The sequence below is a fragment of the Eurypyga helias genome, unplaced genomic scaffold (assembly GCF_000690775.1).
Source record: "Eurypyga helias isolate BGI_N326 unplaced genomic scaffold, ASM69077v1 scaffold15931, whole genome shotgun sequence".
Taxonomy (NCBI): domain Eukaryota; kingdom Metazoa; phylum Chordata; class Aves; order Eurypygiformes; family Eurypygidae; genus Eurypyga; species Eurypyga helias.
This window is the reverse complement of record NW_010231626.1, coordinates 751-16,620: the sequence shown is the minus strand read 5'-3', so window position 1 is coordinate 16,620 and position 15,870 is coordinate 751. Positions and strand designations below refer to the sequence as shown.

At 45.2% G+C, this 15,870-nt stretch overlaps 1 protein-coding gene across 1 annotated transcript; it reads right to left on the bottom strand.

Moving 5' to 3' along the window:
* Window positions 1-1,138: 1,138 nt before the first annotated feature.
* On the bottom strand, window positions 1,139-15,559 carry SEC61A2 (Sec61 alpha 2 subunit (S. cerevisiae); the record flags this gene model as incomplete). The annotated part of the gene is made up of 11 exons (XM_010161150.1): window positions 1,139-1,519; window positions 2,630-2,706; window positions 2,838-3,029; window positions 3,246-3,443; window positions 4,657-4,817; window positions 5,741-5,894; window positions 6,469-6,578; window positions 6,722-6,853; window positions 9,696-9,774; window positions 11,619-11,684; window positions 15,482-15,559. Coding segments are annotated over 11 exons (1,434 nt in total), but the record flags the coding sequence as incomplete, so codon positions are not given.
* Between the last annotated feature and the right edge of the window lie 311 nt (window positions 15,560-15,870).

The window sequence follows — 15,870 nt, the reverse complement described above, 5'->3', positions numbered from 1 at the left end:
TTAAAGGTTGGGATCGAAGGGTCATCATAAACATGCTAATACTGAAGACTTGCCCCTGAAATAAATTCGGCTGAGCATGCGTAATTAGAAGATTTGCCTTGCTCAGAAACGAAGCATAAAAGGTTTTCTTACTGCCACAAAAAAACGCAGTTTCTGCCAAGTGTGAGAGAAGACAGAAGAGATCAAAGTGGGAAATCAAAAGGGAAAAGTCATCGATCACAGCTGAGCAGAAGAGCTCAATAGTTTTGAGGAGAGGAATCTCCAGGGTGGTGTTTTAATTAAGGCTGCTAACAACTGATGAGAATTATATTCTAGAAAGGACAGAGAGGAAAAAGGGAGCTTTCCAGACCTGCCCCACTAACAAAGCACGTGAGAAATGATCAAAAACTGACGTGAATTACACCTCGCGCAGAGAAGACAAGGGAGAGAGCTTAATTAAATAAGTTTATTGTCTAACGTTTACAGTTGTTACACCGTCGCTCCAAAGCGCGACAACGTCACTAAGTTTTCTGCAGGAACATCTCGTTCCTCCCCCTTTCCTTCTAAGAACACTGCTGCAGGGACCGGGCCTTGTTCTTCAGACTCACAGAAGCAAAGAGGACGTGAAGTTTCAGTGGCACGGTTTTCACGAGAACATGTTCAAACAAAACTACTGGGCTGCCTCGCCAGCACGACAGCGGCAGCCCTGCCGTCACGCAGGAGGCCCAGGGCAGGAAGCAGCGACGCCCCGGGGCCCTGCGAGGCAGCAAATCCACCACAACCAGCTCACAGGTGAGATGAGTATCAGTCGCCGGTAAAATGTTTGCCTGGTCACCCTTAGTGCAGAGAAGGGCGCCCAGGTGGAGACACCGCAAAGGAATACGGAGCGCTGAGTTCAATGATGGGGAAAGTTAAAAAAGTATAGAAAATTAACGTAAAATACAGGCTACAATTGAATTTTGTCAGCACTGGCACGTGGCAATCTCAACTCAGACTTGACTGTAGTTTTTCCTATGAAGGACAGGGAAATCAATTTAATGCTGTGTGCAAAAACGTTTACCGCTCTCAAACTGATACGTTTTACCATCTCACTGTAGTGTTCCGACAGCAAGGTGGATGAATTGGTTTCCAGCATTACAGGCAACACTAGATAATACTGAAACGAGATCATGTAAACTTTACTCTTAAGGCAGCCGGTACTGACGCTGCACACAGGCATTGCTCGAGGCCCATCACAGCAGTGGGACACGCAGCACTTGAAAACAAGTAAAAAGAAAAGAGCATTGTTGGACTAAATGACGCATGTTGTCAAAATACTTTCCCTTTCACGCGAACCATGAAATATTTGGACATCTAAAAAAATAATGCACCTACTCCTCCCACTTCAGCCTGTTCTTTTACAAATATTTCAAAATACTGATAAATAATAGTGACGGCAAGCAGAATGCCAGTGCCGGACCCAATGGCTCCTAGGAAGTCAGCCAGTACTGAAAGGGCACCAATGCACAAACCACCGAACGCAGCCGCTGTGGGGATGTACCTGTACCAATGGAAAAAGGAGGAGGACATCATCGTGACTTTTCATCCGAGGATTCCAACAAGACATCTACGACTAAAACCACCGACTCGAACCAGCATTGCAAACAGAACTCTGCCAGCACCTCTTCCTGTTTCTGTATTGGCACAGAGTAGAAACTCGAAGTATTCATCGATCGGAAAGCTGCGGGAGCCATGGAATGCTGGCAGAGCTTTCCCATTACAAGTGTAACAGTTTGATGTCATAGAATCATGGAATCGTTTGGGTTGGAAGGGACCTTAAAGATCATCCAGTTCCAACCCCCCTGCCATGGGCAGGGACACCTTCCACTAGACCAGGTTGCTCCAAGCCTCATCCAGCCTGGCCTTGAACACTTCCAGGGATGGGGCATCCACAGCTTCTCTGGGCAACCTGTCCCAGTGCCTCACCACCCTCTCCAGGAAGAACTTCTTCCTGATATCCAATCTAAACCTCCCCACTTTCAATTTAACCCCGTTCCCCCTTGTCCTGTCACTACAGGCCCTGGTAAAAAGTCCCCCCCAGCTTCCTTGTAGCCCCTTCAGGTACTGGAAGGGGCTATAAGGTCTCCCCGGAGCCTTCTCTTCTCCAGGCTGAACAAGGCCAACTCTCTCAGCCTGTCCCCATAGCAGAGGGGCTCCAGCCCTCGGAGCATCTTTGTGGCCTCCTCTGGACTCGAGGAGTCTGTACGTTCTATGTAACCTCCACAGGACCAAGAATAACTGCTTTGATTTAAATATGCAGGGGTAAATCTACCTTTCCACACAGCTCTCGTGGTGTCACCCTAGCTCAGTAATGGTAAATTAAACACCCGTAAAGATCAAGGTATCTTCCTTTTACAAACATGGAAGAGATTCAACCCAAATTCCCTCATCATACTGCTGCAACAAAAGACACTACAGGTTAATCTCCTACTTCCCACTACAAACACCTTCTGCCTTACTGGGAAAGGCAGCAGTGGAATGGGAACAACCTTGGCATTTGCAGTGGAAACGGGTCTCGGCTTTTTCCAGGAATGTGTGCACTAGCTGACCCCTTCCCAGCACTCCCACCCACGCAGCACAGCAGCACGGCTGGAAGCCAGCCTCTCCTCACCTGTTAAGCTCGTGAACCATGGAAGTGTCCCTGTGGCCTCTCATCACCATTTGCTGCTCTTTGAGTTGCTTGGCGACCTGCAAAAACCGTAACGTTACGAAACCACCTGGTGTTTAGGCAGAGGAGTGCGCGAGGAGTTGGGAAGCAGACAGCGTGAAATTAGAGGCAGTGGTGGAAAACACCTCGCCACCTTTATCAGAACACCTACATCTTTCGCCGAGGAGCCAGACACCTCAATCCACGTCTTTGAGAAGAAGGCGCAGGATCCCAGCATAAATATTATATACACTATTACATGGACGGGATCCTCAAATATTGCACCCATGGATTCCGGAGGGGACAGGTAGTAGCACAGGCCACCAACAGGGTAAGAGCGAGCAGGACCACCGCCACTGACATCCTATGGGAAGGGGAGAAAAAGGCAGTTAGTTGTTTCTCACGAATCTCTCGCATTCCTATCCCGTACTTCCAGAGGAATCCCAGTTCAGTGTTAAAAACTGCTTTCATACACGTTTACAGGTAGGTATTTCAGTTTTCTGGGGGTTGCACAGCAGCATTCCACAATGAAGTAACGCGCGCGGATCGTTTCATGCAGTAAAAGCGGTACGGGACTTACTGCCCACTGGCCCAGTAAGTTCACCAGGAAGTTGCCACTGAACCGAACCGACAGCATCTGGGAAATGACATAGAGGTTCGAAACCAAGGCGGACTGCAGAATGATGGGGATGTTGGAGGTGTAGAAGAGCTTGATGGGATAGCTACTGTACTGTCCACGGTATCGTGCAGACTTGATCGGTAAATCCACACGAAATCCCTGCGGGGAAGAAGACAAGTGCAGCAGTTTATTTCCGAGGCCGCGGGCGGGCCCAGCACACCTACAGCTGGTCCGGGCAGTGCAGTTCTTGCTAGACACGGAGCGCAAGGCCTGAGGGAGTCAAACGCAAAGGCTTTCTGCTACAGTCTGCGTGACGAATTGTGAGGATTTGTAATGTCACTGCTTGGCTGCACGACATTCTTCTCACACAAACTTCTCCCCTCTGCTCAGTGAAACTCTGTGAAAGCTTCACAGAGCAGGGTTTGAGAGAAGCCCTTAATGGCTTTTAACTGAACGAGCCAGTTAACAGCAGGCTTGTGCGTCGTAAGCCCAGCCTTCTGTTTTCTGGGCCAGGCTCCCATCTCAGCAGACACAAGATTGGTTTTGGGTTTGTTTTTTTTGTCAGCATGCTGCCTCAACAGCTCAAAAAAGCAAATAATCACATTTTATACACACACACACAGAAAAAGGAAAAAAATCACCATATTTATCTCCTTAATGTCCATTTTAGTGAATACTTCTATTTAAAACCAAATACTAGCTAAGTGTTTCAGTAAAATTAGGGAAAACCCAGGAAGTGATGATTTAATTAGATGGTAGTTTCCCGGAGCAAATCGGTAGCCTGCACACCCTGCAGACACAAGGTTCTGTAGCTCTGCCCAAAGGTATTCCATGAAGTCAACTATGGATAGCAAGTGTATTATTTGTGTGATACAGCCACCGCTGTTCCAGAATCCATTTTTAGTAAAAAACAGTGTTTAATGGATCACAGAAGGGTTCGGGTTGGAAAGGACCTTAAAGATCATCCAGTTCCAACCCCCCTGCCATGGGCAGGGACACCTTCCACTAGACCAGGTTGCTCCAAGCCTCATCCAGCCTGGCCTTGAACACTTCCAGGAATGGAGCATCCACAGCTTCTCTGGGCAACCTGTTCCAGTGCCTCCCCACCCACTCCGGGAAGAACTTCTTCCTGATGTCCAGTGTGAACGTGGGACTCCACCACTGCCTGGGCACACGTGCGCCTGGCTGTACGATTTAACGGCTGCACTGCCACCGAGGTGTGTTACTGAAATAAACCCATTTTTCGCTCCCAGCTAAGATATCCAGCTGCTCAAGTTTAACTTCTGCTTCTCCCCCAGTGACTGCAGAGCCTTGGGCTCACGCACTCTACCTCTGCAGTTGCACAGCTACTGTGAGGAATTTCTCATTTTACCTGAAAATATATGACAACGGCAAATACAAATACTGTAGCAATCAGATTCATGAGATTGGGCAAATTCTGCCGGTAAAAAGCCTCCCGCAAAGCCCGGACTTTGTCAGTTCGTGTAGCCAGAAGATGAAATAATGCAATCACAGCCCCCTCAAACTCTGTTCCTGCAGGAAGCAAAAAAGCAAAGGGAATTTTAGATTGTACATTAAAAACATTTAAAAAAACCAGTATCTTCTTTCTGAAAAATTTAAAATTACACATATAAAATCAGACCCAATAGGACATAAATCCTCTTACAACAAATATAGCACAATACAGGGTTCTGCTTGAGCTTACAGAATGTAGAATGATCTACTGAACATTATTCCTGGTTAAAAAAACCCCAGACACCAAGTCACATACATGAAGAATACTCTTTTCTGGGGGCAGGAGAATGATTGGAAGGAAGAAATAATGAATGAGGTGAAAAATAGCTTTAGTAAAGCAGTAAAAAAAAAATGCAACGGACAGAACTACTGGGAATCAGGTGACAACAAAAGCAAACTAAAGAGGTGGCTCGGGATTCCAAACATACGCATCATACTAGTCAACTTCTTGATGCCAAGAGGCCGTACCTTCACCTGCTATTCCCAAGGGCTCAGGACAACCAGTCAGAGACCGGCCAAGGAATGAGGAGACGGCAGTCCCTGAACAACTGACCCGCTTAAAGTAACTTGGAGGCTCCAGCTGTAAAAGTTTCCTACAGCCACAAACAACTCTGAACATGCAGAATTTCTTATCTTTTCTATTTCTATGGACTAAAGGATGCTAAACCAAGACTATTCCGGTTTGGAAACCCAAAACTCTTCAGTCAAGGGCCTTCAGGTCCCATTCTAACTACTGCAATTCAAATCAGCAAAAGCCAGACTGTAGGTTATTCATCTTCACCTGCATCAGCCAACACTTTCATCTTCCGTGTCAACCAAGCTCAGGAGCTAACGGGCACACGTTAAACCAGTTCCTGTAACGCCCACCCGACCAACATCTGACAGTCTGCAGAGGATACACCACCGACAGAGGCGATAACGAATCGTCGTAGCGCACGTACCTCTGCCGGTGTTGATGGTGGTGGGGCTAAAAGCCTTCCAGACGATGGTTTCACAGATATTGGTAGCAATGAACAGGGAGATACCAGACCCCAAGCCATAACCTTTTTGTAGCAACTCATCCAAGAGCAACACAATCAAACCAGCAACAAACAGCTGTGGGAAAAGAGACAAGACTAAGCAGAAACAAGAATAAACCAAGTCAAGAATTATGCATTAATCCCCCGCTTCAGTATTTTCAGCATGCTGGAGAGTGATCACTGAGGTTTTCATCTAAGTATTGTTGGTGCAGTATTTTTGCCCTCTCACGTACAAATGCCCACACACCTCACCTGCCAGCGATCTCTCTGACTTTTCCACACTGACACTAGCAAACAGATCGCTCAGTAAGCACTTTGTTATTTACTGCTTTGCTCTATGGGATAATGTCTCAGAGCTGTATCTGTGCCCTTGAGTGGGAAGTCCTGCCTCGTACTGAAGAGCAGCTATTGCTTTCAAAGTCCCCCATTTCCTGTGTTTTGCCTCAAACAGCCACTCCTCTCTTTGATAACTACCCCAACGTTCTCCTCTTTTATGTAGTATTTAGAGTTTCTCATATATAGACAGAAAAAGGATGATGCTTTAAGGCAGTAAAAATAAATAAAAGGCAACCAGACACAGGAAGATTTTTTCTTCTGGCTATACTGGATCTAACCAGCCTCAGTTACACACAAATTAGCTCATTACAAACCTGAATTATAATAAGAAGACAAATTCCAGCGCCCATTTCAGCAGTATCTCCATACATTCCAGTCATAACATACACAATGGCTTGCCCAATGGTAATAATCATCCCAAATACTAAAAGAAGAGAGAAAGCCAATCCTTTAAAAAACGCCGCTGAGACCACCTACCAAAGAAATCTCGGATCTAGCAGCACTTAGGCAGGCTGCTTTCCCAAGAATAAAAACGCGCCTGTTGGTTTTCAATGGAACAGTGCTTACGTTTCTGAGCTCCATTGAACAAGGCTCTGTCTTTTGGAGTATCACCAACTTCAATGATCTTCGCTCCAGCCAGCAGCTGCATGATCAAACCAGATGTCACAATGGGTGAGATACCTAATTCCATCAAAGTACCTGAACAGGAAGAAAAATTAATACAATTGCCATTCAGGCATGTCTCCTAAATCCTAAAGAATTATTCCCTGAGGGTATTGGGTCTGGTGAAAGGTTTCTGACCCATGAGGACCATGTTTTTGTAACACTTCAAATATGTAGATTCCAGTACAGGTATGATCAAAAAGACCATTATCTCCTCACAAAAGAGGGCTGCTGTGTCCAAATCCCTAACTTTGAAGGCAGTGTGAAAACCTACGTAGCTCTTCTCTTCAAACATTTCTGTGAGACCATGCTGACGCTGAAGGTCAGTGCGCACCGGAGCATGACTTTCGGGTGTATTGTACCAAGGAACCTTTTGCTGGAAAGCGTCTTGTCCCTGGTTGTTTACTCTGTCCGACCTTCAACTGGCCCATTTTCCAGAAGTCGAATTTCGAAGACCACAAGGAAGATGCTGCAGATCCACGGCGGCTGACAAGCCGCTGGAATCACCGAGCTTACGGTTCTTTTCCGTTCTCCACACCGAGGTGTAACTCTGCTCTCACGTGTAGGACAGCAGTGTTCTCGCAGAAAATTACGAAGAAAATCCCTGATAAACTACGTAGCCTCTGCAGACCTGTGAAGGCTCAGCAAGAGTCAGTGAGAGGGGACACACGATCCGTAGGGTGACATGGAAGATGAAAAGAAGCAGAAACAGTAAATCTGGGCCTGATCAGCCTAGAGCTTCGCTATCCTCACACCTCCCCTCTGAGAGGGGGCCCCCTCTGGGGGAAGTACCATTCCCTATTTCCCTTTTCCCACATATCAGTCCTTTACTCAGAAACTGCTTCTGGCAACGTGTACCGTAATTTATTCAGGAACTGCGAGTTACACGTGCTGGTTAACAGTACCACTGGCTGCCCCTTCCCTCTCACAGTACGAGGAAAAAGTGACTACCCATTCCTTGGCCACTGTTTTCCAGAGGTGAAGACTTAGGAGACATTTGGGATATGCAGATTTCATGGCAAAGAATCCTCCATTTTTGTAGGATCTCTTTCTATAGATCAGTATCTACCTCACGTTCTCCTTGGTGCCTTCTCCTGCATGTTGTTTTAGTTCCACTACATCCTGTGTGGCACGGCAGATTAAACTGCCTGCAACATTCAATTTGTGGCACCTTACAGACATCTCTGATCTTTTCAAGCAGTTCTTAAGACACTGGGGCTTCCCTTTTATCCCTCAATACCTCAATTTCCCGAAGAGCCTTTAACAAGTAATTTGACTTTAACAGCGGGGTTGGAGCTCCTCCCTGATTATCTGCAGCCTTCTTTTAATTTCTGCCCACCACAGTCCTCATTTCAGCTCTGATTCTTAAACATTGTAAGCACAGTGGGTTTGTTGGTTCGGTTTTGTTTTCCCTGCTACTAAGATGTAGAACGTGAAAGCATTAAAGTCATTGTTGCAACGTGGTTCCTTCGTGCTTGCATCCCGGAGCCTGCACACTGTTCGGTAATGTGTTCAATACTATGTCCTCTCTCAGGAAATCTCCATTGCTCCAACAGGCCGAAAAGCAGGAGCTCAGCAACTTTGGCCTTTACCTCACGTCCTCCAATGACATCTACTCAGTTCATTTTGGCAAAAATGACCTTTCCCACGGCTGCTTCATTGCTGTCAGAGTCTCTCTAGCCTTTTCTTGGCCACTGTTACCCTTCTGCCTGGGCAGTGGACAGCGTATTTCGGATCACATGCTGCTAGTGAGAATTTTATATGCAAATTCTGCAGTACAGGTTGAAAGAGGTAACTTATTCACTTTATTATCTTCACTGGTGTGACAAAATTTGCCATTCTTAAATAATTTGTACCTTCACGTTACAGGGTTCCACTGATTTTCTCCCTTCCAGCCAGTTTTCCAAGACACAGATCATAGAATCACAGAATGGTTTGGGTTGGAAGGGACCTTAAAGATCATCCAGTTCCAACCTCCCTGCCATGGGCAGGGACACCTTCCACTAGACCAGGTTGCTCCAAGCCTCATCCAGCCTGGCCTTGAACACTTCCAGGGATGGAGCATCCACAGCTTCTCTGGGCAACCTGTTCCAGTGCCTCACCACCCTCTCCAGGAAGAACTTCTTCCTGATATCTAATCTAAACCTCCCCACTTTCAATTTAAACCCATTACCCCTCGTCCTGTCACTACAGGCCCTTGTAAAAAGTCCCCCCCAGCTTCCTTGTAGCCCCTTCAGGTACTGGAAGGTGCTATAAGGGCCCCCCGGAGCCTTCTCTTCTCCAGGCTGAACAAGCCCAGTTCTCACAGCCCTTCATCACAGGACAGATGAGGTTAGATGAGGTCAGTGCCCTCGTTTAGAGCCAGCCATGCCAGGTCATCTTAAGTTTTAAACTTCTAGCATTACTTGTAAGTCTTCTTACACAATGGGTTGGGATCCACTTGCTAAACTGTAAGCCTCGTCATCTCTGCCCGTGCCTTTCCCACCTATAAAATTACTCACCCATAACGTTGCCAAAATATTAGGAGGCATAACCAACTCGCACTCGTAAGGGATTTTCTAGTCAACACTCTCACACTGCACATCAGTGCTGTTCCTGCGTGGTGGGGCCGAAGATGTCCTGTCCCATACATGCTCTACAATTCAAAACAGAATCATCCCAAAGCCTGAGTATCGAGCTTAATTTCATCTGCACGTCCAAGTGAAGCCCCACAGCCGAGATGAAGTACTCCTCAAGTACCACTCAGCTGTAATTACGTCTGTGTTACGCCCTTCACAAGGCGGTTCAACGTGACACCTGGGCTGTACGAAATGTAAGAGCCAACCGCTTCTCTCCTGGTCTGTTTATACTGCTACAAAACAGAGAATAAGCCGCTCACCTCTGTTTGACGCCAGAATGACTCGCATCCAATAGAACGGATCCGCGGAGTCTGACGACATGATTCCAAACAAAGGTATCTGTCAGGGCACACAGCGGCATTAAGCAGATATACAGAGACAGCTTGCATCAATCCAAGTATCTTAACGTGTAACGATTCAACTGTCCCACTGCTTAATATTGTTTATTCCAACTCTTTTTTTGCTTAAACCAGAGCATACAACAACAGACATACCGACACCACCTACTTCGATCCTCCAACATGGGTACAACTCAGAGGACTGAACTATGTTACTGAGACCCTTCCACAGGAAAAAGCAGAAACCCCCGGCAGGAGGAGTCAGTAAGCCATATTGCTGAAGCTGAACACGTAAATGCCTGACATCCACAATTTTGGAGTACTACAACTCCCCAGAAGAACTGAAAAAGCATAAATTAAACAGGTTAGCCCCCCAAATCATTAGCAGACCAGGCAAAGGTATCAGATGATATTCCATGACTCATTTCAACAATCTTTTGGCTTTTTTTTTTTTTTAAATTCAAGGGAAATTTGTAGAAAAAATCCTTCCCTTGTAGCAAAACATCTTCCAGAAGCCAGGAGAAAGCAAGTTTGTTTTTTTTTTTGTTGTTGTTGTTGTTTTTTTAAAAACAGTCCTAAACAGAATTTTTTTTCAGTCCAAATTAAAGATACAGCATCAACGGTGTAAGCATCTTCCTCCAGCAAGTTTAAGTATTCAAATCCTGCAGTTGGGAATGTATTTTAAAACATCCCCTGTGGAACCATGCAAGTTAGCCAAGTTTATACAAAACCTCCAACATCCCCTACGTCAGTACTGAAGGATTTTGAGCTCTTCAAAACTCTTAACCACAAAACCAGCAGACTAGAAACGCACGCAGTCTTACAGATTAATTCCTGAAAACCCTGGTCTGCACCGATTTCCTTATCCAACCACTATCCTCTTTTGCAGAGACTCAAATCTCAGATAGGCATACATCCAGCAGCTAGGAGACACAGAGGAAGTACATGTTCTTCTAGCTCTAGTACCAGCCCTGCCTCCTCCATCCAAAACGTAGATACAGGAGCTGGGGTTTTGCCATTCAACAGTCCTTTGGAGCTGTAAACAACAACTATTAAACAACTGCTCCGGAGTCAGGAATGGGTACGTTCATAAATATAACCTAAAATGCCTGATTCTGAAGACGTACGGTTCATTTGAAATCTTCCAAAAGGTCTGCAAGTTCTAAAAAATATATATCAAGTGATACATGGATTCTTACTTTCTGCAACACCCAAGTGTTTAAAAAAGCCCAACCAAAGAAAACACCACCCGTTTACAAGCCAAGTACAGGTCCTAGGGGCTCCTGCAACCGTGAGTAATAAAGAGCACATAAAGGGTTACAAAGACGTGTGGTTTGGAGGGGTTTTAGCTAAACACTGTTGTTGGCATATTCACCAAAAGACAGTGTCAGCTTCAACACCTCAGAAACATTTGTCTGCAGTCTCTGCAACCTGTCAGCTTGTTCAAGAGGAATCAGGTAAAAGCAGGCACTTGGGGTCACTTGTTACCGCTACAACAGAGTGTAAAGAATGCGTAACACTGTGCGGTTCGCTTAGACTACACCGTGAGAAATTGGCTTGGCTGCTCACCCTGCAGCCTGCATCATCATTTGACAGAACCCTTCATAAAACACGAAAACACACGATGAATTTTGGGCTAAATGGAAAGCATTACTTTCTGAAAACTGGTATAATCGGTAATAAAGACGATGTCAGAGAATCAGGCTTCTTTAAATGCTTAACCGTAAGCATACATGACTGAAACGGTCAGGTCAGCAAGGAACAAGAACTTCTCACGCTTACAGCATCCTATTTTATACATATGGAATGCGTATTTTCTGGAACACAGAAGGCATCAATACCCACCTGGCAGCATACTAAGAAGATGAAGAGCGTGATAGCCGTCCACAGCACCTTCTCTCTGAACTGGATCTACAGAACACATTGTACAGATTAATGTCTCCATTGTACATTCTTCCCCCTACTCGCTCGTTAGTACTAAATGCTGTGCCATTCAGAATTAAATGCAAAGATGCTGAACAAGAAGGCATCTCTTCTCATTAGAACTGACTTTTCACAAGATTTCAGTTTTTAGAGAGAGTGTCACGTCAAAGGAAAAACGTACGTGGAATCTGGCAGACAGCGTGGCCGACATTCAGCGAGTCAAGTGTATTTTGTGTGTCGCGTTCTAACACCGTGAGTATTTACAGAAAAGCGATAGTATGGCTGGAAACATGGACACACCATAACAAACATGAAAGTTTAATGCAAAAAACCTTATCTTCAGAGATTAGTGCTCCAGGCTCCAACAGACCGGAGGCCCTGCTTTGTAAGGCTGGAAGTTATTAAACTAAAGCACTGTAAAGTTTTTAAACAGACGTAACTGCTGTAAAAACAAGTAATAAAAACCAGAAGAACCAGAACTTTTGGATACCAATTTAAAACCTTTGGAATTAAGTTCTTCAAAGGGTGTTAGAAGAAGCTTAAGTTCACCATTATGTTCGCAGACCACAAAATAAATTCTAAAGACTTCTTTTTCCCTCCAAAATGTTTTTATCGATGCAGATTATATATCACTTCAGAAAGAACGTCAGGTCAACGATCATCAGTCACTTACGCATCGAAGACAATCTCAGGGTCAAAACATTTGAGGCAATTCTAACCAGTGCCAGGTACAAAAAGCGAAGAACCACAAGATTTAAGTTTGAACCAGAGGATTACTCAAAGCATGAGACAGAAAGAGATGCGTTTGAAGAGCCCAGAGAGCGCTGAGATGCAGTGTTACGTTCAAGTTCCCACCTCTCCTCCACGGACCATAAACATGAGGATAACCGTGGTCACTGTAGGCAAGAGTACAGCAGCTACTAGAACGCGACATGAACTACCACGCCAGAGAGAGCACAGAAATCCTAGCTTTCTGCCTCCAGCCACTGAATCTGCCTGTAGAGGAGTAACAGGAGAAAGGATTAGTGCCTGGGCTTATAGTCACTGAGCACCCACAAGTGAGAGACTACAAACCAGTGCAGCAGCGCAGCACCTCGAGCAAAGGAAAACCCAGAAGTAGCCTGTGTCTTTGGAAGTGAAATCATGCACTTCCTCAGAAAACAAAGTAATCCCAGTAATTTAACTTACTTACTGATACTGCCTCACTCTTTTACAAGAGGCCAGCTGCTGAAAATGCTTACAGTACAAAACTTAAAAAAAGAAAAATTGTGACAGCAGCAAATAAATTCAAACCGTATCTTGTGGTAGACTTCACGCAGCGCTGACCCACTTTACCAAGCGCCGTTCGAATTCTGCAATTCGGATTTTAAGTACAGACTTGAAAAAGAACAACCCTTAACCAAGTTCTCCCTGCAGCCCCCAGCTAACCCTAGCTTCCCAGGCACCATTCAAGCTCTACCTCTGCTCTGGCGCTCTCTAACTGTGTGAGCACGAGCATCAGAGAAATTCTGCGTCACCCAAATCACAGTTATTCACAAGGAAAACAGCCTCCATGATTCAAAACACAAGAAAAAAAAAAAAGAAAAAGGAGGCATCCAAATCCACATGCCAGGAACAGCATAATTGAGGCCAGTACCAAAACAGTCCAGCCGCAAGCGGTAACGAGCACGGGGACATTTCATCGTTGGAGCAGACTCACTGGGACATTTTATTCCTTTGACGTTTTTCTTAATAGCTGTGAAAACGAAGCGACTTGAGCATTAGCTTCTCCGCGTCCTGAACTACATGTTCCACTTGCAACCTCTGTGCACATGAGGGAAATACAAACCCCTACTTTTAACTACAAGTGTAGCAACTGCTTCTGTTCATCAAGCTGGCCACAAAACAACAGCAAACACGCCCTGGTAACAGAAAAAGCCAATTTTCCTCAGCAACAACAACGGCAAAGTGATTCAACGAGAGCCCAGCTGACTCCAAACTTCATCTTTCGATACAGGTGTAAAGAAAATAGGTTTCGTTTTCTGTGTTGTTGTCTTCATTTCTTGCTATGGTCTTACCCAATCCACTAAAACCATTACTAGTGACGTCTGCCAGCGACAGCCCCCGAGAAAACAGTGACAACGAATTGCAGCTACACAGAACGACCTAGGTCACTTGATAAACTACACACAGGCAAGGAACGCAACTTAAAGTGGTGAAAGGGCTCTTCAGTCGAGGAAACGTGTTCCAAATCACCTTCTCAACTCGAATTTGTACAGAGCTGGCGACTGGCAGTCATTGCCCAGACAGCGACCTAGATAGCAATGAAGACAAAGTGACCCAGATAGAGAGGACAGGAATCCTGGCACCTCTCTGGGCATCCTTCAGCTGCTGATAGAGGACACAGACAGATCAAGCCTCTCTTCCTCTCTGGCAAACTGAAAGGGAGGAGGAAGAGAAAAATCGCAACTGCCAATGAGCGTTACAGAAACATCGCTACCTGTAGATCTGCCTCAGCTTCCTCTGCCCAACCAAGACTAGTTGGACGTAACCAACTCATCACAGACGTGCTGTAAACCAGCACCAGGAGACTGCACTAAGGTTCGCAGCTGCAGAAACAAAGATGGGTACCTTCCACCCAGATCTTGTGCATCCAACTGGCTCTGGAGATGCCTTCATCTGACCTAAATGATTTGCTTGGAAACCTATCCCAAGATGGAAAGGAACAAGGAAAAACAGGTGGAGTAAAGAGCTCCATTTATTGGGAGATAAATCCCAATCTTTTAAAAAAATCAACTCCAGAGGGGAATAATGAGGAGCTTTTACTGGATCTTCTCCACTCAATCCAGCAGGCTCAGCTATGGTTACTGGCACAAACACCTCTGCACTCAGTCCCAGCCTTCGGGAACCTCTCATCAACCAAAGAGGATTCTCTCGCATGGGTCACGTCCCAGCGATGCACTGCCTTGTCAGAACATGAAAATCAATACTTAGCTCTTACGGAGTTGTCACGCCAGTCACGACAATGAGTATCAGGTGAATTTCTTACTCAATTAGAACCTTTGTCACCCCGGTAACAAAGGCACCTAGGTGCTTGCTTGAGTCTTGGAACTGAAGAACGGGGTTTCTCTTTTTGAAAAGGCAGGTCTTGCTCTGGTCTGCAGAAATTAGCTAATTTTGATCTAGAAATGAGCCGAGAAACGGAAGGAGTTTCTAGGCCTAGGGAAGCGGAGAGCTCAGCCGTAAATAACTCCATTCTCTGTGTTCAGAACAAAGAAAAGTGTCACATCCAGAAGGTGAACAGGGAGCAATTACCTGGACTGCATCACCGATCACTTTCCCCCTTCATCAAGGTGAATCACAGCTACAGGAGTAGAAAGTATCTTGTGGGAAAGGAGTAACTGAATTTGTGGTTCATAAACTGCAGTGCAAGCCTCTTCAAGGTAACACATACGCCAGGTCAAAGCCCAGAGCCGTGACCATTACGCCAAGCCAAGTGGTATCCGGGGGGGGAAAAAAAAAGACTGAAAACTCAGTTCTAGTATATTAAAATAGATCAAGTCCTATGGAGCTGAAACTAAACTTAGTCTAGACATGAGACTTTTCTAGAAGGCTGTAAAGAATTCACCATCATGGCAATCTTTTAACAGGAATTCCCTCTCCTCCAAAGGGCACATCCTGCATTTATTGCTGTGTTCTATTATATTTATACATGGAATATAGTAATACATCCACATTTATATTGAATATCACAATGTTCTCTTATCTGTGAACCAACAGAAGTAAGAACATAATGTGGCACTCACTTTTCTTTCGGGTTTCTGGATTTCAGGTAACACCGCACAGAATGGCTTAATAACTTCTAAAAATTTTACTGTTCCAGAAAACAAACACACACACACAAAAAAAAAAGAGAGAAAAACATATTAATGAACCTTTAGGAATTTATAAAGCTTCATAAAAATTTAACTGCCAGGAGAAAAAGTAACAGTTTGTAAATGAATTATTTCAACAACACACACTCTAACTGATGTCTGAAAACTAACGCCCTCTTCTTAAAACAGTTGAGCACAGGGTGAAGAAGTTAAAGAGAATTCTTGTTCTCAGCAGATCTGGCCCACTCTTTTCTCCACAGCCGGAATCCCTTCAGATGAGCAGCAGCACTGTAACGTCACCAGAAGTGAACCAAATTGTA